Source organism: Oreochromis niloticus, linkage group LG3, assembly GCF_001858045.2.
Source record: "Oreochromis niloticus isolate F11D_XX linkage group LG3, O_niloticus_UMD_NMBU, whole genome shotgun sequence".
NCBI classification, from domain to species: domain Eukaryota; kingdom Metazoa; phylum Chordata; class Actinopteri; order Cichliformes; family Cichlidae; genus Oreochromis; species Oreochromis niloticus.
The window spans coordinates 18,291,191-18,317,589 of record NC_031967.2 but is presented as its reverse complement, the minus strand read 5'-3'; the positions used below and the strand labels follow the sequence as shown (position 1 = coordinate 18,317,589).

The 26,399-nt window shown below is 41.2% G+C and overlaps 1 protein-coding gene across 5 annotated transcripts in view; it reads right to left on the bottom strand.

The window, feature by feature from the left end:
• Positions 1–26,399, bottom strand: part of arap2 (ArfGAP with RhoGAP domain, ankyrin repeat and PH domain 2) — a 159,537-nt gene that overhangs the window by 40,074 nt on the left and 93,064 nt on the right. For all 5 annotated transcript variants that reach the window (XM_019354343.2, XM_005454399.4, XM_005454400.4 and 2 more), the window contains 4 exons: positions 24,912–25,037; positions 12,071–12,215; positions 4,806–4,908; positions 3,751–3,952 (listed from right to left, as the gene is read on the bottom strand). In XM_019354343.2, coding sequence (XP_019209888.1) covers positions 3,751–3,952; positions 4,806–4,908; positions 12,071–12,215; positions 24,912–25,037 — 576 coding nt within the window. The remainder of the gene's footprint in view (positions 1–3,750; positions 3,953–4,805; positions 4,909–12,070; positions 12,216–24,911; positions 25,038–26,399) is intronic.

Sequence of the window (26,399 nt, the reverse complement as noted above, 5' to 3'; positions counted from 1 at the left end):
TGAGTTTTTAAAAAATCTAATTTTGCCTTTAAACGAACCTCGTTGTGGACACATTTTAAATGTGACTGCCAAATATGCTGGACAGCAGTCTTGTGCTGATGCCTATCTCAAATTTTAGATGATTGAGCAGAGCAGTGGGATTAACTTCGTGCCGAAAAAGAAATCCACTGAGAAAAATCGCACTGAATGAGTTTAAACTTAATGTGCTTATCTTGTTTGAAAACCTTTCATTTCACAAAGTTCTGGGTGGGAAGGCTGATTTGTGCACCGTGACAGGTTAATGATTATCCAGCTCTATCTGTCATTTTCTCCTCATTTTACTTTGCTTCTTGTTATTTGTGCCGCAGATATCTTGACACAAGACATCACAAAAAGATCAATCTCCTCTCAAGTACACAGCTGAGCCCCCGGGAAGCCGTTTTAAGACGTATTGCGCTCTCATTCTTTTGGGGATATGATTCTTTTTTTGTTGCTGTTAACAAGTTACAAGTGCTTCATAGCCAAGAGAAATGAATACCGAATAACTGGCAAGGATCAATAAATCATTATGTTTAGTCATTGGGCTGAATAGAGAATAAATGACAGTCAAGGCAATTAAGAATAAAATGAATAAAAGACAAAAATTAAGGCTTGTGCTTTAACGTCAGCGGGAAATTTTTTTTAAATGCATTTTAGAGGCGATTGGAATGATTATAACTCTGGCAGCCTGATGCAAAAAAAAGAAAGAAAAAAACCCTCAGACATCACAGTTGCAAATAAAACTGATGCAGTCTGAAGTGAACCGTGTTGGAAACATGTTTTTTTTTTTTTTTTTTAATTGAAAAGTGTATTTATTTAATCCCCGAGTGTTACACAGGGGCACCTTTCATGTGGTGGTGTCACTGTAGAGAAAATAACAGTTAATCCCATGTCACAGACTGTGAATCCTAAAGGGATCCTTTCAGTGCTCCAGAACCTACCATCCCCTGACAAAACACAGTCCCTTCTGGCGCTAACGGCTCCCCGGCTGTGACAAATATGGTTTGAGAAAGCTGGGAATAAAAATGAACACCACTGCAGTTCTTTATCCCGCCCCAGGTGAGAAGATGGGGCGGCGCTTTGCGCGATTTGATCCATGTCGAGCTGTAAGTGGATTAAAAAGATCCATTGATTCTCCCCTCCTTCTGTTCGCACATCACACTGGCGCAATCCATTGAAATGTTCTAAAATCTTTATTATCTGCCAAACTATGCGTGAACTTTTGAGCCTTCCACGCTGACTGGCAGCCACTCCGCACCGACTGTCCTTTAAATAACTTGCAGTTTTGCCAGAAATGAGAACATATTGGCAAAATTCGTGTAAGTGGGCTGTGGGAACAGTGCTACCGTGACACCCTCATACTGTGAACATTATGTGGCTTTATGAAAGCAATGAATTCTTCTTCTAAAAAAAAAGAAAAGAAAAGAAAAAAAGATAATGTTTTCATAAAAGATTTTGTTAGCAGCTCTGGGGAAGCCGAATCCCATCTGAATGACGATCGCCTGTCGATGCATTACGTAATATTGACATTCACTGACCTCATCCTAGCGGAGGAGCTTCTTATTCTCTCCTCTGCTCCTCCTCTCCGAGCATGTCTTTTCTTTTTCTTCTTTTTCATATTATGGAAAACTAAGTTAGCCAGATAGAGGAGTGAGATTCAGCTGAAATGTGTAATGGTGTGAGAAGCTGAAATGTCTTTGCATCCTCCGACATCATTAAGTAGTTATAAATGCAAGCAGTAAGAGGGTGTTATGGATTGGTAGTTTTTTGGAAATTAAAGAGAGTATATGAAAATAGAGCGAATGCTACAAAGCCACAAATCTCAGCACATTCATCATGAAGTTACAGCAATTGACCGCTGACACTATCAAGCATAAACAGATATGGTTGCTTTGGGCTCTGAGATTAAAAAAAAAAAAATCTGATTTATTGCCTATTAGAGGCCCACCAGAAGCTTCTTACGGGATTGTTTGCTCATGTAAACTGTGGCAATTCAGGGAAAGCTGAGGTATACAGTTTGTGTTAACTAAGAGAGCAATATAACTTTTACTATTTAGGTTCAAGTAAATTTTATGTGTACATAAGTCAGTAATGGGTTTTCTTTTAAAGGCAGTCAGGACTAAAGTTTGGGGTTTTTATAGTAATTCAAATAAGTCCCACGATCCTTGTTGTAATGAATCCCCTCTTTTACTCTCAACTTTTTCTCTGCATGAGTTCCAGATTGCTGAGGTCCAGGGAAGATTTTGTCAGTGCCAACTGGGAGCACCTGGACCCTATGTTCACAAACTATTAAGATGTTGTTGCCACGTTTTTCTGTCTTTCACTCACCTGCCTGTCTGCTAGCATGCTAGCCGTCATACATGTCCATACCACTGATCCCACCAGTTTCCACATCTAATTAGATTTGCATTTAATGTAGCCAAGTTTTTCTTTAAAGTTACTTTGTTGAACTGCCAATAGTGTGCCAAGCCTTTTTGTTACAGCCTTACGAGTTAGGCAGTGACTAACTGGGGGCTCGTCCGGGATTCAGAGGCGGGACCTGTCATGTTTGAACTGGGAATCATGTCTCGGTATTAATCCTTTAAACTATACTTACAGTTATGTAAAAAAGAAAGTTTTTCAAATGAATCTCTGCAGTCCTGTGAAAGATGCACACCCCGACACTCGTAATTGTTTACGAGTGTCATTCAATAGTTTGATGAGCCAGCTTTAACAGCAATAACTTAAAGTAATGGTTTTCTATATGACTTCTTATCAGTATTTCACATCAGTGTGGAGGAATTTTGTCTCACTCTTCTTTACGCTGCTTCAATTCAATGAGGTCTACAGACATTTTTTATATACAGCTCTGCTAATGTATTCAGTATTTTAATCAGGCTGAGGTGTGGACCTGAACTGGGCTATTGCAACACTTTGATTTTTTCCTTTTTCAACCATTCTTCTGCAGATCTGCTGTTGTACTCGGGATCATTGCCCTGTTGCATGACCCAGTTTCAGTCAAGCTTAAGGTGTCAGACAGACAGCCTGACATCTGACTCTCGAATACTTTGGTATACAGAGGAGTTCATGGTCAACTCAAGGACTACAAGGTGCCCACGTCCCATGGCTTTTCCTCTTAATTCCTAAGGAAGCAGTAAGGGTGTTTGTGATTTTCACAGAGCTGCACAGAGTCCTGTATATGTGACTTTTTCCACACATGATTATACTTGTATAATACATTGTGTCTAATGAGTTTTTTATACAATTGCTTTACATGTGTCGTTACTGTTAGGTGGCTGAGTTTGTAAATTTAAATATATGAATCCAAGTATACTATGTTTGCAAAAATCATAATCTTGAAAGTATAACCACTTGTACTTCTGTGCAGTAAATGTGTCTCAATTCAAAACTGGAGAAAAGACAGTAACCTTGCTATTGATGTAATGCATTTTTTAATATACGTGGATAAGATGATTCATGGTTACTTGTCAAAAAGGAGAAGTAAAGCCAAGACTTTCAGGAGCCAAACTTTGTTATCATGGACAAAAAGTTATTAGAGCAAAGTTTCTTCAACAAGACAGGGAGGGTCTGTCCATTAAATTTAAGTTTGTTCGACTCTGAGACCTGATTATGCACCACTGAACCTACGTTGAGTTACAATATCTAACTTCTTATCTGGCTAATGATACAGACGGCAACTTCACTGAGCTCCCAGCATGAGCACACAGTGAGAGGCAGGGAAAAAATGCTTACTGAGTTCTTGCAGTTGCTTGAGTTGAAGTACTTCCTCCTCTCCCTCCTCCTCCTTTCCTGAGCTGAAGTGCAGGGTAGAGCCTTCCAGCATAAACCAGCCCATCCTCCAGTAGTACAGGTCGTGACCTTCTTTGTAGTGGAGTCTGCCAATCAGTTCACTCTCTTTCCGCACTAGTCCCTCGACTTTAGGTGGGATGAAGCACTGCGGATCAGATAAGTAAACAAAAAGGAGTCTTATTTATTAGAGACGTCTATGATTAAAAATACTGGCAGCGACCAGTGCTACCCCTCAGCCTCCTAGTACTTGCATTATTATTGCAAAACATTGCGTTGATAAGATTTTCTGAAAACTTGACCACTGACCTCTAACCTTTGGGTCAAGGTCACTGAGATTCAAACTTGTCTGAGATTTTTAGTGGATACACCTTTCTTATCAGTTTAAAAATCCTAAGTGAGGTCCCTCTCAAGAAAGATACATCCATGATATAAATATGAAACTTCTATATCGCTTTGCTCTCGACTTCACAAACTTGGGTGCCCACATCACCTCCTTGCTCGACTGCCCGGCAGGGTGACATCACAGCCTATTTTATCTGTTTTTGTTTTAAAGGTGAAACTAATAGCACAGCTGAAGCCTCATTTTCCTTAAACAGACACGCGTAGACACATTCACTGCTATACTTCAGACACTTTTCTGTAATTTAAGCTGAAACACTCAACTGTGCCTAGGTCTAAAAACGTATTGATTAAAGATGCTGTGTGTTGCAGTGTCCATGATTGGGTTTCCTGGGAGTTGAGGATAAAACAGGGACAGGTTTGTGTAGTGTTGAATGATTCTGTCAGTATGTGAGGGAAGGGAAAGAGAGACTATATCTCTTAATGAAATAAGCAAAGGTAGGTTGAGGCTCATTGAGGATAAAAAAGTATGAGACACAAGTGCTGCGGTTCAGCAGCACTTTCACACAGTTTCTTCTTTGTGGCTTTGCTTATTAAAGACACAAAGAAAATAATTGTTTACAAGTGTCATTGTGCACTGTATCTGCAAACTGTGTCACCTTTGTCAGCGCCTGGATCCAATCATGCTGCGTTTCCTGCGTTTCCGCTCCGAAAATCAGCAGTCGCTCCGTCTGCAGGTACAGCTCCACGGTAAACACAGCCCTGCCAGAGATGCACGGCTCACTATCAGATACGAGGAAAGGAAAACGTCCTAACAGACGCACACAGAAAAACAGAAAACGGCTAACGAAGCATCCAAATCTAGCTTCACTTTTCACACAACCGATACATACGTTAAATCTAGTCAGATCTGCTGGGCAGCTTTCCTGAAGCAGCTGAGAGTCGAGTGTCTTTCTAAAGGCCACTTCTGTTGAGTTTGTTTATTCACCACTCCTATGGTGCTCTGGCACACAAGTTCGTTAGTATTTAGCCTCTATAATGTTCTATATGTGGGATCTTTGCTGTGCTCTCAGTGCCTCAGACTTGTTGCAGAGACACACTGCCAATGTACAGATACCGGTCATTTCTTTATATTTTGTTAGCTTTTCTATGCATGAATGATTCAAAGGTCAGTTTTAAGTGGCTTAAAATACAAAATAAAAAATTCATTCCTCTATAAGTGGTTAGGTACAAGGACTGGAGCAAAAATTGGTTAAAAGAAAAAAAGGAGAAAGTTTTCATTAATTTCAATGTACTCATTTAACATTGCCTTGTTGTGCTGTAATTCCTTACACCACATATAAAATTTCATGTTCCTGTCTAACAAAGGGGTCAGGCAGAAACTGGTACAAATAAATACATTCCTTCAAAGAATCATTACTAATTGCAAACTGCAAAAACCATTAAAGTTGTTTTACTGCTTCACTGGAAATGATTATCAAAAATGTTCACTGCAGCACAGTTCAAACAGACTTTGGCTCACGTGTGGCATCTGTATTTAGTGTTTTTCCCACCATTCTATACTTTTAATGCGAAACACACTTTATGAGGCGTTATCCCACCTTACGTGTTGACGCAAATGCCATCGGCAATCTGTAAATAAAGCAACAACAAAGGTGCTTTTTCCCTCCCGTATATCACAATCACAAGACTTAATTGGATTTCACCCATCAAGCTCCACTGACTACATTAAGAGGACAGCTTTTATAAAATTAGGAGCAGTCGGTTGTTTTAACACCATTGAATAACAATAAGATTCACCGTACAGGTCTTTGCTTAAATGTGTTGCAGATCAGCTCATCGGCGGATATTCACCTGCCTGAAAACATATTTGAGCATAAAAATTGAAGATGTGCGTGAAAAGAGAAAAAAAAAAAGAATAGGCAGTATGCACATAGTTTCACACTCATCCATCCCCACACTCGCAGGTAAAACCCTTGCTGTCGGTAACCCAAAGGCAACTATTAATCTTTGTTGGTCTTTCTCTTCCTGTTGTTTCTGCCTCCGTCTCCCTCAGTGAAGGTGCACGGGTCAGAGTATCACTCGCTTAATGGTCGGTACATACTGGCGAGCAGTAGTTCCCTTTCTGTTGGTGCGCTACAACGAGGGCAGCTCTAAATGCTACAGCGACGGGTGTTTAAGGTGGCGTGTCGCCGGGGTCACGGCAGCGCCAAGCTGCTCGCTTCTAAAGCGTGTCAGGGGAACAGGAGAGACATGGGTGTTTGTGCGCTCTTCGCGTGACCTGGCCCTCCCCCTTCCCTGCGATCCCCCCCTGCTGCCTCCGCGCTGGGAGGCTTGCAGGTGCTTGTTAGAAAGGGGGTCCAGAGGAAGTGCGAGGGAGAGAGCGGCGGGGGCGGGGTTACCTTGATGTGCTGGGGAAAATTCCTTTGTAAAGAAAGGACAAGAGAGAGATGAGAGACGAACGCTGCATCATGAGAGTCCCAGAGGGAGGGAGTGGCTGAGGGGGAAGAGGAGAGACAGAAACAGGAAGCAAACTAGAAGGAAGGAGAGACAGAAAGGTGTTGAAATAATGATGTGCACAAGAACATGAGCTATAAGAAGCAAACATGGGTCACTGTTTTGTGTTGTACGTGGCATCAGTTTGAAACGGTTTGTCCCCTATGGACCACCTCACGGATAAACTTTATCTGCACAACAGCAAACTACATGTAGTTATCAAACTTTATGCCTTTAAGTTGATGTGGACACCAGTTTGGTGGGAGAAGTCAGCTTAAGGCAGTAAGATGGTTTCTGCAAAAACCTGCCTTTATTAAACGGTGATCAGAATTCGGTCCTACCTGCGCTGGTGCAGGGTGCAGCATTTGTTCTCATGGAGCAGAGAGCTCTGCAGGGATATTTCTGTCCTTGCTGTTGTTTAAATTTAAATTTAGTTTGAAAGTTTAGCTGTTGTGTAACTTTCAGGCAGGGGAAAAGAGTCATTAGGTTGGTTATGCACTGTAACGAAGGACAAAAAATGATACAGATCACAATCACGCTGCAGCAGGCGAGCGACGCACGAGGTAACAAGCACACCACAACAATAGAAACACTAATTTTAGTAAAGATTTCACTTTGAAGTCACTCATTTTCCTCTGTCCTGTAGTGGGATTTATTCATAGTCTGCGCGATGACGAGACTTTGAGATTTCTTAAAAGCGGACCTGTTATGGTTACTTCCAACTCTATATTCTTATTCTTAGTATCTGTGAGAGCAGCTTTGCATGATTCACAGTTCAAAATAATCCTCGTCTGTCTCATACTGGGCCCTGCTACAGCTTAGTTAGTTCATCTAGCATCATCTACTTCAAGGCCATTGTTTGGCTCTCGCAAACAGAGGTTTGAACAGCAACTGTGTGGCCTTTTTGTCCTCACAGCCTGTGCTGTGTACCTGAAATACTCATATTAGGGATATCTGCACACTGACTGTTTCGTTATAGCAGTCTGGACCTGCCTCACAGGGATTCCTTGCACATACACCACGCTTAATACTGTAACCGTCTATTATTCTAGCATTATATACACATATATACCAGAAAAAAGTAGTTAGCCCTATGCCCTCACAGCAAGAAGGTCCCGGGTTCAAATCCATTGCTGTGGCGTTTGCATGTTCTCCCCGTGTTTGCACCCCTTCCTCTCACAGTACAAACACTTGCACATGGGGTTGGGCTAATTGGTGATTCTAAATTGCCCGAATGGCTGTCTGTCTCTCTAACCGAGCCCTGTGACAGGCTGGTGACCTGTCCAGACTGCACCCACCTTCCCTCCCTTTGACGGCAGCGATAGGCTCTATCCCCCCTTGTGACCCTGAATTGGGTTAGCAGAAGAAAATAAATGGACAGAAATAAGAAAATTAACACATAATGACATAATTTAGTCTCTTGCTTTGTGATGGTTAAAGTGCAAATCGAGCAGCAGTTTTAAACATTTTCTTAACTTACACAGTCAACCAAAAGGGTGATTTAGTTTACACCTCAGAAGAGTCTGAAGTCTGTCTTTTTATGTGAGCCTGAGCCTGACCATCTAGTCTTAGTGACACATATCAGACAGCCTAGTCAGCTTTATCTGAATATAGATATGGAGATGTTCAAAATGTTGTCCTGGATGTACAGCTGTCTGTCTGGTCCCACCACGTTTCCACAAGAGAAATTAAGGCACCTATGATACAGATTATGCAATTGTTAACAGCCCAAGAAACTTCATTGCACGCCACGCTGTGCAGGACGGATCTGATAAACTTGGGTATGACATCAAGTTTGATGTACATGGACATTAGAATGATAATTCCCAGCTGTGTCCTCCTCCGTGGGGACAAAACAGCTTTATAACATGCTTCTGCCGCCATAAATCAGATATATTTCTTCTTTGTCTTTGTTATTTTGCATGTTTTACCTCAATCTACTCTGTCTGGCTTTTGTTTTGTTCGCACAATGATGCCACTGCTGCGAAGATCACAGCATCACCCTAAAGTTTGACCGTCAGAGTTTCCTCCTCGGTCGACCAGATGAAACCAGATGGAACCGCTCTCCCTGTGCAGCTTTGGAGGCATATCCAAAGATATGATTCTTCCACACTTGTCATCTTTTTATCCGGGACTCTTTAAGTAAGAATTTCAGTTCTACTACTTCGCACAGATGAAAATCAAATAAGAAACCCTCAATTTTCATGCTCATGCTGCCACCCTATCACAGCAATCAGAAGAGCTCTCTGTCCTTTATTGCACATGTGAAAACTCCATGATTAAGGAAATATTTCACACATTACTGCAAAAAGCTGACCCTCCTTATTAGAGACCCGATTTTTAAATTGGTTCAATTCAATTTTCAAGTAGGCTTCATTTACACACGCTCGTGCTATTTTAAGTGTGCTGGAAAATAGTTTTTTATACTAAGAGTGAGTTAAGAAACACTTCCTCACAGAGGAAACCTGCTGTACAAGACTTACCTGTGTTTTAAATATGCACAAACTTATCTATATGTATTTTTGTAGCTTTTTAGTTTCTCCTTAATGCTTCCGTGTACCTCGGAAAAGTCTAAACTCCCTGCCCTACATAGAAAACCCATGTCACTTGCAAAGTTGGCGTCTAAGCTCTTCCAAAAAGCTCGTGTGCGTGTGAGAGAGGAGGACATGATAACGAACGTGACAGATAATGAAACGGCACCAAAAAAGCAGTTAAAAAGGACGAAAAAGAAAAAACTGGAAAGAAGCAGTTCCAAGGCTTTTAGCTAAATCTGAAGGTCGGAATCGACTTACAAATATTCTTGTCAGAACAGGCAGATGAGTAAGAAAAGAAATTTTAGGCGAGGAGAAAAAAAAAGTCAACTTATCACCAGCTAACATACTCCCTTTGCATTAATTCCTTAGGAGTGGATTTCTAATATTCATAAACTTTAGCCAACGTATGTTTTGGGGCTGCGCTATAATTCACGGTGTCCTCTGCCACGGTGAAATTACCCAAATGCCATGTTTAATGGAAATGACACCTACGGCCTCCTGCAGCGCGGTGATAGGCTGCTGGTGGGAGTGTGTCATCTGCATACATTAATATTCATGAGCGGCAGACAGTGGAGAGGTGAGACGTCCCGGCTCTCTCCATGCACGGGCATGCTGGGAACGCTGGAAGTTGCGGGATTGAGACGGAGCGAGGAAGAGCTTAATCTAGTGAAACGCACGGCCATTATGAGCGCCAGCGACGGAGAAATAATAGCTGTTGCGAAGGGGACGCCGTGACCTGTAACTGAGATTTATGTGCAGGGCTAAAAATGGTGCAAGTCGATGCTGCTTTGTAGCACACTCACCAAACACACGCACGCACGATTATCAGTGTAACCTGTCACGGCAGTGTGTGTGTGTGTCCAGCTCATTAAAAAAGGTCAAAGTTTTAGCAAGCCAGATGTGTCTCTAATGGCTGTATACATAACATTTACAAATAAAAGCATTGTTTCCTCTTCATAACATCTGCTGCTATCATTAAGGACTTGGCTTATGCTTTAATCATAAGCCGTTATCAGACTCTGAGCTCGGGAACATGGGGGGGGGACAGGCACATGAACGCACATACAGGATGCAGTGGGAGTGTGACGCACGTGAGCGGGGACGTATGGGGACATCTGCCGTTTCTTTTTTCTGTGTTTGCACCACTTCCACAAGAAATAAATAAATAAGTAAATAAAAGTTTGTTGTCAAAGCAACTTTTTTTGTTGTTTTTTTGTGGTGTAGCTGCATCATAATCTGACTGAGGAGTGCTGAACGCGATCGGGGTGAGGCGGTACGGTAACACGAACACAGGAAGTGGCAGTTAAAGCTGCATCCCCACCAAAGTAAATAGTAAACACAGCGCTCATAAAGCCCTGATGGTTCTGTAAAACTGAATAATGCTCAGTCTGAGGTTATGCTAATGAGACGCACGACGAGGGGAAAGAAACAGAGCAGAAGCCCGGGTATACATCCACGTCAAGCAGGCTGTGGCGCTGCAATATATGAATAACACGTGCAGTAAAAATGATGTTAACCAATAAAACAAATAAATTATTCAAAATGCATTTTGTGTATGTGTGACACGTGTGTCCTTAAAGCAGATTTAACAATCACATAAATTATGATTTAGTAGAGAGGATGCAAATGAAGCATTTCAAAGCAGTTTAACTGTAGGGTTGTGCTGCGTATGCTTATGTATGAGGGATGTGCATGAATAAGAGTAAATTTAAATGTTGAGTGTTTATGAAAGCCTTATTACCTTGTTGATCTCCTGCAAAGTGTAATTTATGTGCGGTCCCCACATACTGAATTTAAATTAATGTTAAATGCTCGACATTAACAGCATAGCAGGGAAAGCTGTGAATATCTGGTATGACCAGGATGGGATGCGTGACTTGCAGAGGTGTCCCTGGCTCTAAATAATGGCACACAATAAGGACGGATTGGTGTGAAACATCGCAACAACTCTGAAGGTCATCGAAGGTTCGTAGAGATGCGCAAAGCCAGAAAAAGCTACAAAAGCCTTTATGAAGACCAAAGTGTAAACCAATCCACAAAAACACAAATCAGAGCTGCATCATGCAAAGATCACACCAAGAGCAGAATGTTCAATCCTGAGAGTGGGCCAAGTGTAGAAACAAAACATCTCTGCAGAAATCGCTATATCTGCTCTAAATCTGCGTTTGTAGCTCCACTGTTAGAAAACACTGAATAAAAGTGATGCTAATGGAAGGATTGTTCCCCTCTGATATATATCAATTTGTTTCAAGTTGAAGGTTTAGGCAAAAATTTACAATGTTTTGTCTGAAAGCGGGGGAAAAAACCTTAGCCCATCTGAAAAACCTAATTACAGCATGGGATAGAGCACAAGTAGAGGGAGCATCATGGTTTGGGCTTTGCTTCACTACCTCGGAGCCTGGAAAGATTCACCGAGGGAATGATAAATCCAAAATTGTATGAGGTGATTTTAAGGAAGAGTTTCATGGCAAAACTTAGAGGTTGGCTAATTTAGTAAGACAATGAGCCAATAAGAGCAAGGTTTAAAGAACTGTTGCAGTCTCATGGGCTACTATAGGACATGTGATGGTGTTTGTTGCTGCTCTGAGAGGTTTGAGGAAATTTAAGAGTTCTCTCTGGACAGCTAATATTGTGAGTTTAAAAGAATATCGATATGTTTAATATATGTTTAATAAATACATTAAAAGAACAAATGTTGGCACTGTCTTACACCCATATTAAAATAACAGTGGCAAACTGAGTTTGATGTTCATTTGAAAAGACTCCGTAATAATCAGTTCAAGCTTAGAGGAACACAAAAAGTTTTGAAATCTAGTCTGTGATTTGGACTGGAGTAATTTTCTTCTTCATGTACTCACTTTCACTAATTAGCTGATTTGTGTGTGCATTCATACCCAGCTCCAGTCATCGTCTCTGTGTGGTTGACAGCCAGGCTAATGACTTCGGTGGCGTCCACCCTGCCAATGGCTGAAGGGCTTCGCTCGCTCTCATAGTAACTCAGGAAGCCGCCTTCCAAAGTACACCAACGGCGTGCCATGTCTGAAATTCACACATACACAGAAAGCAGCATTACAAATACTGTGTATAAGGACAGGCCACTTACAAACTTAGTCATCCATTGGTGCATTCCAATGATAGAAAAAAGGACGTAAGAAAGCTTCTGAAACTACTAATTAAACATTAGTCGAAACTTGTATTAAAGTGGTGACTGATAAAAACGTTGCTCTTTTGCTGCCAGAGTTCGCTTTGTTTTCAACCTCTTGGTTGCTGTGGAAAAACACGTACAACCTGCCCGGTTGGGGAGTGGTTACTGGAGGTTGCTGGCAGTCAGAATCAGAATCAGAAAAAGAGAAACTTTATTAATCCCAGAGGGAATTTGAGTCAACTGGTAAAGTCAATTGCAAAGATGGTGCTCAGTCTGACTGTTTTGGTTGCCGGTGCTTTGCGCTGAAAATACCAGCTTATCTTCAAAAGCTTGGTAACCATTAGCAGTGACAGTTCGCCTTCAAAGTCAAAGATATATCTCACTGGCACAACTTTTCCTTTTAAGGCAAACAGTTGCCACTTCAAGTTTCAGTACCATTCAGTAGTTAGTTAGCAAGGTTTTGCAGACAAGCTGGTGAATCACAAGCAACAGTTTTCTGTGCCACACCATGTAACTGTTTGCAGTCAACTGCACCTACCGGCAGCAAGCAGTCTCCTGCGACCACCGCCAGTGGTTACCATGCGGTTGGCTGGGGCCTTAGCTATTTTATCACATACTGATAAGTAGTTTGTATACTCTGCATATGCATTACAATATTCTGATCTTTCACTGATGCTTTTAACTCATGCTCATCCATCACTACCTAAACTAAATAATATTGAGTTTTTAGGTGGGACCATGTAATGTTTCTGAACAGTCACCATTGCTGTGGCCACAACAGTATGATCTTCATGAGCCAGTTCATGGTGCCGATGGTGTTCATGCAAAAAACCTGATGAAACACAGACATCATTGACAAAACTTCCCCCAGCTGTGCACTTGCTGCTATAAGTCACATGCCTGCTGTGAAAAAGTTATACTGAGTATTGACTTCACCTGATCAATAGTCAGGTGAGCTCAGCAGTCAACTGACTATTGATCAGGTCCCAAAGCAGGAAAGGCCCTCACCAAGACTGAAGATTGTAAAATATAACATCATAAACACATTAAGTCTTTATTGTTGGCTGAATAATGTATTTATCTGTTTATTTTTTGCATATAAATATGATTAGAGCTAAAATCAATCAACATCGTTTACTCAGTTTGAGAATCACTGCTGTTGTCAATACTCTGTTTTATGTACATACAGGCTTTACTTAGCTTGCTAAAGTTTTACAGTGATTCTACTTTATGTTACCAAAGTAGGCTAACATGTTAAAAATGACTTATTTAATTAATTTACTTTCACTTTGAAATACAGTAATTAAGTCACTCTATAGTGCTAAGTGCTAGTGCTATCTCAGTGAATAACAAAGACCTGGAAAACGTGGAATTAAAGCAGAATTTCACATTTTTTGATATAATTACTCTACATTGAAGAGAATAGATAAACAATGGTATTACAAAGGTACGGGGACAACATCTTTGTCCACCAGAGGTTTGCTAGCACTGGCCACTTGGTAGCCAATGGATGCTGTTTGTTTAATAACAAAAAACACACACACAATATGCATAATACAACTGTACTTCTAACAATATGGACAGTCTCCTTCCTTGTCTTTTGGAGATATATCCCAAACGTGATTCCACCATGAGATAAATGTGTAGCTTGGACTCTTATTTGAGCTCAATATGTTTATTATCTCTACTGTAAAATGTACATTTGCATTTTGATAGAACTGGACAAACTGTCTATTGTTTGTAAAGTCAGAAAAAGCCATTAATTAGAGGCAGTAATCTGAGTGATTGGCTTCGGGACAATTAGCACCACTCGAACCTTATTTAACTCAGCTAATGACTCTCTGCAAGCTGAAACAACACTTTCAAAAAAAACTGTTTAAAAGTTCAGAGATTAGACGTTATTGCAGTTTTCACAGATAAACTGCGACAGATGAGTAAATGTCACATGTCGCCTGCATACACTCTCTCTGTGTGCAGTTAACTCATAAACCAAATTGGTCAGATAATGGTACCACACCACCTACAAGTGGATATCCTTACACCATCATCTGATGTGCATGTTGTGGTTGTGAGCACACATGCCCCACCCACCTGCTGATCAGACCTTCTGTTTGTGAGCAGCAGCCAATAAGAAGAAAGTTAAGTTAAAGGAGCCCAAAGTGGCTTTTTTCAGGCACTGGAGGAACTGAGCAGCTGCACCACAAGCCAGTATTACTGTGATTCAAGCAAAGCTATTCTGCTCAAGTTAAATAAATCGTCTTCCTGCTGCTCTCCTTAGGGGTCACCTGCCTCCGTCTCATCCTACCCTTGTGTCACACCAACCCTCTGCATGTCCTCCTTCCCTACATCCATGAATGTCCTCTGTGGTTAAAGCACAACATTTTAAAAAGCCCTTCAGAAATGATGTAAGTTGAGTCCAAATTGGGCAGAAAGACGGTGGTCTCCATTTTTAAATGATCAAAAGTATTTCTGGCACGGCGTGAGGAACATCTCGCTGTTCAAAGCCAGATCTGCGTCCACATGGCAGTTATTTAAGAAGACTGCATGTCAGTTTCAATAAAATATAATATACACAGCATGTGAGGGCATACGCACAAACGCATGCACGCAAAGATGTACACACTCTCAAAATTAGAACTGTTAAGAGACTCCAAGCAGCAAGCAGATTTCAATCAACAAACATGATCTCAGAGGAAAAGCTGGAAAACACACACAACATTGTCTTTCATGACTGTCTGACTGTGCGATTTACATAGCCAATGAGCATGAAGTTCATGAAAACATACCTAATTTTGGATTTTCAAAGTCACCGTGCCATCTGCTTTTTTGTTCCGCAACAAACATACACGCTCGCACACACACACACACACACACACACACACACACACACAAACAGCTTCCCACCCCACACCCCCTGTCGCTTGCGACTCCAAAGTTTCCACTGTATTCATCTCATGAATATGCTAATTGTGCATTCCACTGCCAACTGTGTGTGATGTTTCTGAGGGAACAGATATAGTTCCAATAAAAAGGAAGTGTCTACAACTGGCTGTTAAAAGAAAAAGGATGTGATAAGCATGGGAAAAGGAGGATGTCAGTTTTGCTCTATTCACCCTTGCACTGCCTCTCTTTGTGTCTCTTTAAGACTTTTCTTTGTGTCTCTTGTCTAAGAAAAAAAACTATTTGGACACAATTCTGTAAACAGCTTAAAAAATGCAGTGACTAATACCTAACTGCTTACTGTGGCATTTAAAAAAAATACTGTTCTTTTGACCCCACTTCACTTCCAAGAAAAGAGTTATTCCAACAGCTAAAGATTCATCATCTCCATTTGAAAGCGACCAATTTCTATTTGTATGTAGGACGCACACACACACACACACACACACACACACACACACACACACACACATATATACATATATAGAGACACGTACAGAGGGAGAGGCTGGGAGGACAGAGAGAAACGGAGACACTCTGGTATTTAAAGCCATTACCAATCCAATCTATCTGACAGGACACAGTGTTGTCTTGGTGACGGAAAAGATTGCCATGCACTTCACTTTCGCTTCAAATGTGTCCCTGAATCACTAAGGTTTTGCAGAAAATGTCATGTCCATCATTTCTTAACAGAGAATAGCTAAGTTGTTGTTTCGTGCTACACTGCCTCTGTAATTTCGTCCTTCCTTCCCTCTGTCCTGTCCCTAATAGCTTATTAGCCGAATAGTTTCCTTTGTACCACGTGAAACCTTTAGCACAATCATCCTCTTAAAAGGCACACTTGTTTTCTGAACTGAAGTCAGGTGCCATCATGAGCTCGCAGGAACGTGGCATATTGGTAATTATTTTTTTTTAAGTGTCTTCGTAATGGTTCATGTGGTGGTTATGTGGGAGTTTAGGTCATGTATGGACTAAAGTACTACTAAACATGGCACGCAGTACTGTGCTGCTCTTATAAATCATACTGCTCAGTAAGTTAACGTCGTTATCTGTTAGATATATATATATATATATATATATAAAATATACCCAGGAGGAACTGGTGTTGTTTAAAAGGCAAAGGTGGTCCCTATTTGGTGCAGTCACGGTTCAGTTTACTGCATTTTACATGAGGCTAACTAATAAATAAACAAGTTTTCATGGCATTGTTTTTTAAAGCACCCTCACTTCACTTTTACTGCCTGGAACTTTGTTGAACAGGCTGAACTCTCATGAATTTGCTGATTCCCGTCACATTTTACGCTGGCACAATCACCAGGCTGACATTTGGGGTTCACATTCAATGTCTCGACAACTGCTGAATGTCGTTCAGTCCAATTACAAATTTAGTGCGGACGTTCAGGGTTTTTTTTGTTAAATGTCTTTACAAAGGCAAATTGTCAAAACAAAAAAAAATGTGTTCATCAAACAAGAAATGTGTTTTTTTAATCTTCTTTGTGTTGCAGGCTCAACGGACAAGGTTACAGGAGGAGATGCTGACATGTGAAAACCAGGATCTTTAAAAAGTCTTAAGCTTAAAAGAATGGCAAATCCCTTCCATATAGGAAATGCTCCTAAACCTGGGCATCTGGGCCTCGACAGAGGGTAAGCGTTCACGTGGACACTCCAGACAGTACTGTGAACGTCTTAAATATCCTCTCATTTCTTTAGATTTTGCTTCCAAGGAGTCAGCCTTTGTTGTAATTTTTGAACTTGATCTACAGTAATAGTTCTTTAGGCTTTCTGAAGGTTTTCAAAGTTTCAGCTCCTTTTTCACTCAGTCTTGGTTAACACTGACCTGTAAATCATCAAGCATAAAGGGGCTCATAACTCAAGGGATGAACCGGCATTGTGTCGACACATAACAGACGATTTAGGCACTAAGTTACTAGCAGCCTGTTGCAAAAACACATGGAATAGAATAGCCCTTTATTTTCATTGCACATGTACAACATTATAATTCCCACATTCCTATTTCTTTAGATGAATTTATGAAAATACTAAAGATAACAGTTTGAGAGGCATAAAACAGTATTTTGCATTAACAAGGGAATGCAAAAGAGCTGTTGGTGAAAACTTGACATATCTCAGCATGGCGTGCTGCGTCACCTCCAAGTGGAAGACAAAAGCAGAAGTCCAAGGCCTAAAAACAATCTGCAGGAGTTGAATAATATCTGAAAGTCATGTCCTTAAGAAATAGGAAAATATTCGAGTAAAGACCTGACACCGGACATGAGAGAGGCATCTGGTCCCTCAGTTGATTCGTCTACTGTTCACTGAAGCCTCAGAAATGGTCTCAGTGGAAGGCTGGCTGTCAAGAAGCCATTGTTAAAGAAGGGAAACAGGGAAAGGTACGCCTGAGGTATGCCAAGCTATATAAAATGTGGGCCGAAAATCAGCAGCAACAGGTCTGTAGAGGTATGAAAGCAAATTTTAAACTTTGGTTTAGATCATATTTATATGTACAGAGGAGGTCAGCAGAGCTGTACAACAGTGAGCATCTACAGCCATCTGTAAAACACGGAGGAGGCTCTGTCATGGTTGGCCTGCATTTAAGCCACTGGTGTTGGAGATCTTATATGAACACAGAAAAGTACATTCAGATTTTGATCCACCATGTAAAACCATCTAGAAAGCATCTGATTGGAAACAGCTTCATTTCCCAGCAGGACAATGATCCCAAACACACTCCCAAAGCAGTATAAGCATAGTTGGATAGAAAAACATAAAATAAATACGATTTTTGAAAGTCCTTCAAACTTTCTTGTAAGAAATGACAAGAAAGCTTGCATGAGACAGCTCAGGCTGTGCTGAAGCTCATCGACAAGCTCGTTTGAATTGTACAAACTCTAGTTTCCCTTATATGATATATTTATATATGCATGTTTGCACATTTTCCAAGAAATTGCTGCACAAATTTCCCATTTTGGTGAAAATATAAAGAGCTGATGGGTGGCTCAAGACACAAACACAGTAATATAAAGTATAAGAAACTGCGTGAGATTAGACATTTACAGCTGCCGTAAGGTGTGTTTACCCATTTTTCCATAACTAATGCATATATATTTTATACTATTCATTTGGTATTGCTGCAGAAGTCTCATTATAATCCTCCATAACAACTACACATTTAAAACATATTAAACTGACAACAGGCAAGTCTTTTTTTAAACTCATGATAACAAAGTAAATGTCGGTTGTGCAATGAATTGGCTATGGAATAATGACAAAATGAGTGTTTGGATTGGTTGCTTAAAGCCTTGTTTTCACTGTGCAATTCTAGCTAATCTTCCAGGAAAATGAAGCCTTTATCTGGGCAGCTAAAACAATCAAATAATAGTGGTTTTGTTTTACTCCTGTAGGTGAAATAGTAGACAGTGAGTAACTGGAGTAACTGTTCCAGTTGTAAGGTGGAAATTTTGTTGTTGGAGGTGCAAAAAGAAAAGTGTTGCAATATGAAAATAAAACAGGAGTTAAACTCAAAATGGAGAGCTTCATTTGTTCAAAATAACTCTTAGATATTGGTTTTTATTGAAGGTTAACATGCCGGAGAGGTTCAAAACTTCTCATCAAGGTCATAAAAAGTTACAATGCCTTTGAAATATACAAACGAGCGGACCTGAATATTGAAAGATATTAGGAATATTAATGGATATCATTGCGACGCTGCCATTTGTGGCATCTAGATCCAATCTCCCTGAACAGACGTCTTCAAAACCTTCCATCTATGCCGAGGACACAAAGAAAACATTTTTAATTTCCTCTTCATCCAAGGACAAAGACGCTAAAAGTCCCACTGTGAATCCAGGAAGCAAATTGCTGTGGGATCCTGAGTCTAATCAGAGTGGACACATGAGTGGGCTCCCTACTCTACCACTTTTAGAAGAATTATCGTAATAATGGGCAGCAAAACCACAGGTACAGATTCTCACATACAGCCTTAACACGCTGAGGAGATCGTAGAAAGGGGGGGAGCCACAAGGTGTCACAAGTCAAGAATTTAAAAAATCTAATTGGAGACGTCACTACTGATCTTCTTTGGGCTTGAATTGGGAATGAATGTTTGATTTGATGGATTATGGATAAGACAGAAGACACACAAAGTAGAAGAATATCTATAAAACCAGGCAAGGAAGCTGTACTCAAGATGCAGGACATGTGATGCTGCCATTTCAGTGCCATACTGGCATGGTCTCTGTAAATAACTACAATGAGTTTCAATCACTTGAATGCAACTGTGTTAAAAATGTGTGGCACAAGTTACTTCCTAACACAGCAGTGAATGCCTTTGGATCCCTTGAAGATATTCCCCCAGGAAACTGGCTTTATCAAATATCTGCACATCACCCAATCATGTGCATCTATCTTCCCTCTTTGTTTGTGGTTCGGCATTTCCTTAGCGGGTGGGATACCACTAGCTTCCACACAAGCACCAGCGCAATAGCAGGAACAATGGTGCTTGATTTACAATCAAGCAGCTGCGTCCATTGCCAGCTGTTCCCCACACACAGCAACGGCCCTGCGGCCCAGCCGTTCTCCGCAGGAGTCCACAACCAGCCGCCAGAGACAACGCCTAGCGGAAGCCAAGCGTGGTACAAGCCTGCACTCGCTAAATTGGGCCAATTAGCTTATACACTAAAAGCTCTCCCCGCATAGTGTTTTCCAGAGGAAATCTACTATGTGGAACCTCGGTTTCTCCTTTTGCTCCTCCTTTTCCCTTCACCTCCTCTCTCACTACAGCAATTTGTAAAACGTGCTAAATGCTCCAAGAGCGCAAGATGAGCAGGCTGATTAGACAAATCAGCCAGTCAATGTGGCATTTAAACTGTCTTATTGTTCATTGACTGAATGGGTCGCAGTTATAGAATAACATGTTTACTCAAAAGTTTTAACTCTGAATGTGTATCAAGTTTTATTTTTAACCGCGCTCGCCCAGATTTACCCGAAAAGTCCCCCGAAACTTTTTATCGACGCGGCGCAGGCACCCATTTCAGTATGCATCGAAATAGCAGGCTGTGCCCCTCTTCCACTGAATCAACCTCTTCCCTCGCTCACTCTCCCACCTCTACCCCTTCCACCAATCTTCTGCCTATCTTGCCATCAGACTAAAATATCTGTGATGAAGACATCTGCTGGACAGCTTGTCAGGGGGGCTGGAAATGGAAATCGAGAAACTGAAGGGATCTGAACGATCTGTCTGTGCCAGAATTACAGCCCACTTCATTACAGGGAGGAATGGACAGATATGGCATAAGATAAAGGGAAAAAAAAATACACACTATCTGCCATGTATTTCTGGCTTTAGCAACAGCACTGCTTACTCATTTAGGCAGGAGGCACAGTTACATAAACACAGACACCCCAAAAAGTACATTAGATTAAGACAAATTGTTTCAATCGGCTTTGTCTAGTGCTCGTGAAATAAAAACAGAGCAGTATAAATGTGACTACTTAGAAATTGTAATTATTTAAGCAGTCTTCGAAAGCTAATTTTTACCATAAACCACAAAGAAGATTTGATTCACTATCAAAAACCCGACTCCAACTTTGTAGCTGCAAGTAACTGAATTCTCCACACAGATTTCTGTCCTCAGTAAAATGTAATTCCACATCTGTCTCTTCTCTCTTCTCTTCTGAGCTAGTGTTGTTGGGGAAAGGGAAAAAAAAACAGAGCACTGCTGATGAGGGAAAAGACAAAACTAATCAAAAAAAATTGAGGGTGCCATTTCCTTGCTGCCACTCACCATTTCAGACACTAACTGTCTCGCTTTCCCCTCAAAGGACTCGCACGAGCGCACACGGGGAAGTGCACGCTCTTCAGTGTGGGAGTAGCATGAGTCACCGCTCGGCCCGTTCAAAAGGGGAGGACTTAATTGACGCTGGAATCAACTGTACAAACCGGATATGAAGCCGAGCTCAAACACAACAGGAAGCGGGAGGTAAAGTGGTGCCACGCTGCCGAGGACGGTGCAGCGCTGTTAAATTAAACAAGGAAATTTGTTTTTCTAACCCTAATCTATATTAGCAGCAGTGTCTTGACTTAACACGCTGCCAAATGCTAAGCAGGCAGTGTATTTTATTTCATTACTGTGGGCCAGCACACTGGTCCTCACCCCCCAGCCACCTTTTCAAAGGCATTACCAAAACTGCTTGCCAAATTAATTTACACATCTCACATACTAGTTCCCATCAGTGGAAGCACAACAGCTCACTAGAGTTCTCTCCAAGCCCAAAAAAAAGAAGGTGAAGTTTAAGACACTGTGGCAGAGTGCTTTTATTAAGCCATGAGCACAAGCTACTGTATGAATTATTAAGGACTTTGGTGCATCTATAGACCATCAAACCATTAGCCTGGGAGCGAAAGGCATCCAGGAGAGCACATTCAAAAATACCTCACCCCTCTGCGCTCGCAAAGTCCTGACAGCGTTTCCTTGTGATTGAAGAAGTTGGAACACACCGAGTTTTGAACCCAACCCCTCTGAATTTTTCAGCAGCTGCAGCTGCAGTTAAAGCACCATTAAAGCACAAAAGCCGTGTCTGCGTGGTTTTCTATAATTGATGAAATAACAAGGTATTTATTGGAGGAAATATTACAAGCACTTATCTGAGGAGATGGCGCGGTGACTGCAAGTGGTATAAAATGCACGACAGTGGCCAACAAAAATGGGCACCTGTAGCAATACTCTGTCTGAAACACCCGCTGTATGTGGAACAACAACCCATGTACTCACGTTCCATCTCGGCTTTTATATTAGGATACAAAATGGTAAATGGACTGGTAAGTATATAGTATTTGTCTACGCTAACTGGGCACTCAAAGCGCTTTTTTTACGACAAGCCTCCTTCGCTCAGTCACATTCATACAAGTGCTTTTTTTTCTATATCCAAGTACCTCATCTAATATTTGCACACACACAACCTCCGGTGGATACATCAGGGGCAACTCTGCGTTCATGTCAAAGTACGCCCAAGGATACTTCAGCATGTAGACTGGAGCAGGCACTGGATAGATGACCCGCTCTACATCCTGAGCCACAGCTGCCACAAGATTCCCAGGCAAGCGACCATCCAAGTACCAACCATCGGGCATGCTCAGGGTGGTATGGCCTCAAGCAGAGACTGTAACCTTAAGAAATACTTAACTAAAGCTACTTTCAACATGCCTACAGCGGGAAGATTGAGCCAGCGACCTTCTGCTTACCAAGCGGACGTGTAAACCACTACAGTCAGAGCCATAGGAATGCAACTAGGAATGAAATTATTGTGGAAAGTAAAGGATATGATGCTGCAAAAATCAGCATTTCACAGTTGCTCTCACTGCACTGCAGCCACATCAGTGTATTTTTGGCCAGTATTAAAGAGATATGACTTGTTACTAAGATAACAGTACAATGCAGTTTAAAAATTATCTTATTATTACAGCAACTTAACATTTTATATTTTCATATGATACAGGTCCACCGACATTCAGTAATGACCTATTCTGGTAGGTCATTTATTGTGAATGTAGATGTGCTCAGCAACTCCTGAGGTGCTCAATGAGTAAAAGTAGCTACTGCTCCACCTCAGCACAGAAACTGTGCACCGGGGGCCTCATAGCATGCATATCCATAGCTGAGCAGCTTATTTAGGCTACGTCCACACTAGCCCGGATAAATTTGAAAACGGCATTTTCGTCTGAAAACACTTTGCGTCCACACTATCGTTTTCAGTCGTTTTCACAGAGTTGTGCGTCCACATTGAAACGGCTGAAAACGCTTACATTCCAGAACTGCGCATGCGTGAAACGCAAGACGATTCGACCTGCCTCATTTCTGTGTGCTGTTTATTTACTTTCCGGCTCTTTGAAACGTCGCGGCAAAATGTTGAGGAAAAGCACCGAGTTTTTTTTTTTAATGGACTAACAATGAGGTGGAGTTGTTGCTGCGAGTAACACAAAAGTACAAAGTTGCAAAAGCGAGTGAAAATTAAAGTATTTGATGAAAAGCTATCTTGAAGCAGGTACAAGGATATTAATCTTTAATAGGGCTGTCAAAATTGAGAGCAAACAAAACAACTGATGTATAAAGATGCGTTTTCAAACGAAAATGTATTAGTGTGGACATGGCCTTAGGTGTAATGCGTAGATGGCTCTATAGCAGGGAACTCCAGGTCTCAAGGGCCGGTGTCCTGCAGGTTTTAGATGTGTCCTTGATCCAACACAGCTCATTTAAATTGCTAAATTACCTCCTCAGCATGTCTTGAAGTTCTCCAGAGGCCTGGTAATGAACTAATCATTTGATTCAGGTGTGTTGACCCAGGGTGACATCTAAAACCTCCAGGACGAGTTCCCCGTCCCTGATCTATAGCGTTACAGAATACTATTTAACCATTTCATTTGCTTTCATTTCTATTTTGATAAAAAACATGAAGAACAAGTCATTAATAATAATAATAATAATATCTCAATTCTGTTTTTGTTTCATTCTGTTGATACAACATGGCCAGGATATAAAACAAATGCGTAATAATTTAATCTGACTTTTTTCCCCCCCTTTCAGATACACTCTAAAGTTCAAAACTGGTCATTTGATCATTCTGGTTTCTTGTCGAGCTTTTTTCTTTTGCAATGAAATCACCTTGTTCCCAATTTCCTTGGTGAGTAACCACGTTATTATGGCTAATACAAAGTTTGGCCAAAAACTATGAAATTAAGAGTCAAGTTGCATTACACTGGAATTATCCTTTAACAAATGAAATGAAAATGAATTTCATTTGTGCAGATAATGAGATTTTTCGAGAGATACTCGGCTAAATTTTCCACAATTTCCTCTAAGAGGCAATTTCCCCAGACCTCAGCCCTGTTCATTAGGCAGCATGTACAACCGCCAATGAGAGCAGTGCATGTGTGGGATAATGGAAATGGAGGTAGATCATGCTGAACATGAAGGAGATTTAGCTCATTCAAGTGGCAGGTAGTGTTTCTCCCCCATCCCCTCATTCCTCGTCCCACTCCTCCACCTTCCCAATAACCCCTTTCCCCAGAGGCATTACCCAAAGCTGGCTCCTTCTCCTAATTACCCATGGGCCCCAGAAATGCTCCAGCTGTTTGGAGAAGTGGGACCACTGCAGAGCAGGAGGTTCAGCAGCAGCTGATGAGTTGGGTGAGAAATGGAAGCTGATTAAAAGTTTTAAACTCTCTTGGAAGACAAAAGAAAGAGAAATTTGAAGTTTTGGAGAAGGCATCTCAGGTACATTTCCAAAGGATTTGTGCTCAAATTCTTTCTTTAATTAGTTTTTTTGTTGTAGTTTTTTTGTTTTTTCCAAATTTGCCCCATGCTTCCGTAGTACACTCACTGATGATTCATCTAACATACTTGTGTCTGACAAGACCTCCCAGAGGACGAGGCAGAACTCATTTGAAAGACAAATTCATTGATCGTTGTGACTGGACTGCTTGCTGTACGGATTAAACGATTGGCAGTTTGACAACTGACAGACTGACACTGATTGATCGATCAGCGCTTAACTGGAGGAGACCTCTGACAAACATGCAGCTTATATTTCTTACAAATGGACTGATGGATGGATTGGACTTGCCAGTGATTTGCAAAAATGGCATTTTGACTCACCATCCCTACCGCGACGGTCCAACGTCGCCTTGGTAGATGAAGATGAGATGTAGAGGAAGCCATCCATGAAGACGGAAGCCTCAGGCAGGCAGGCGTTCTCTGACCATTGGTCCAGTCGAGGGAAAGCTACAAGGGAAGCAGAGGAGGAACACATGAGCAAAGAAATGGTTTTCCTCAAAGAAAGTAATGGCACCCGTCTATTCATTCATTCCTTTACTGCCATTTATGTTACCTTCTTACCCCTTTTTCTCAAGGGATGCAAAGCAAAATTAAAGCTGGAGTAATCAGATTTTTTAAGCAACATTAGAGAAAAAAAATAATAATAACTTATTATTTTTATTCAAGTATCTGGAGAGAGATCAGATCAGGTGAAGTGGAGGCCAGGAGGAATGAAGTATTAAGAAGCTGTGGTGCAATGGAGTAAAGCCAATGAAATTTTCACCTGGGAGAGAGTAGGTTTGAACTCTAATGCAACTCCATGCCAACTACAGCTCACTAAGCAAAACAACCAGTGTCTAGGTGGTTGTTGGAGGTTGCTGGTATTCAGCCAGTAAAACTGGTCACAAAGATATATAACGCTGCACCAAAAACCTAGTAATTGCTTTGATCACTAGCAACTTGCCGTGGTTGTCTGTATTCTGCATGCAAAATACCAAACATTCTCCAACCACTTGCCAAGTGGTGGTTAAACTGCAAGAAGTGCAGGACAGTCCAGAAATGGAAAATGTTTCCCCTTTTGAACAAAACTTTTGAGTTACCACTGGAACTCAGAATCTCAAAAGCTTACTTTGAGGGCGACTGTTCCCCATTTTTGGTTAGTAGTTGACATATGCACACTATGGGCGACTTCGGAAATCCACTAGCAACCAATCCAGTTGCAAGGAGTTTTTTTGGTAGACCACTGTATACCTCTTTGCAAACAAATTTATCTACCAATAGCCAGCAACCTCCAGCAACCACTTACCAATCGGTCAGGCAAAGGTTTACAGTGGGTCGCGAACCACTCTCTAGTGTTGCCTAGTGAGAGTGCGGCCTAATTTGTAGTGCAAATGCCATTTTCTGTCCAGTGGGAGAGGGAAGATGCCTATATCTATGCCTATTATGGTGCTTTCGGTTGGTTCAGCTTTTCTAGATCTCTGCCTACTGCAGCTTTTAAGAATTGTTTAACGTGATAGGTAAGCATTTAAATTGGTTTCACAATCATACAATATGCAAAATCACATCAATGGATGAACTTATCGGCAATGGGAAAATAACAGAGTGCCCCCAAAGCTGTTTTCTGGGGTAATTTTTTTATATTTTATTCACCAACTTTGTGATATCTCTCCTGTAGAATTCCACTCAGTAAATAATTCACTTGCAAAGAACATTTGCTGAAAGGGGCAACAAGGTGATGCCTCTGCCCTCTAACCATAGTACAGTGGCTCTACTCCACATGTTAACATGACAATCACCGCTTGCATTAGCCGATATTCTAACAGATCCCCT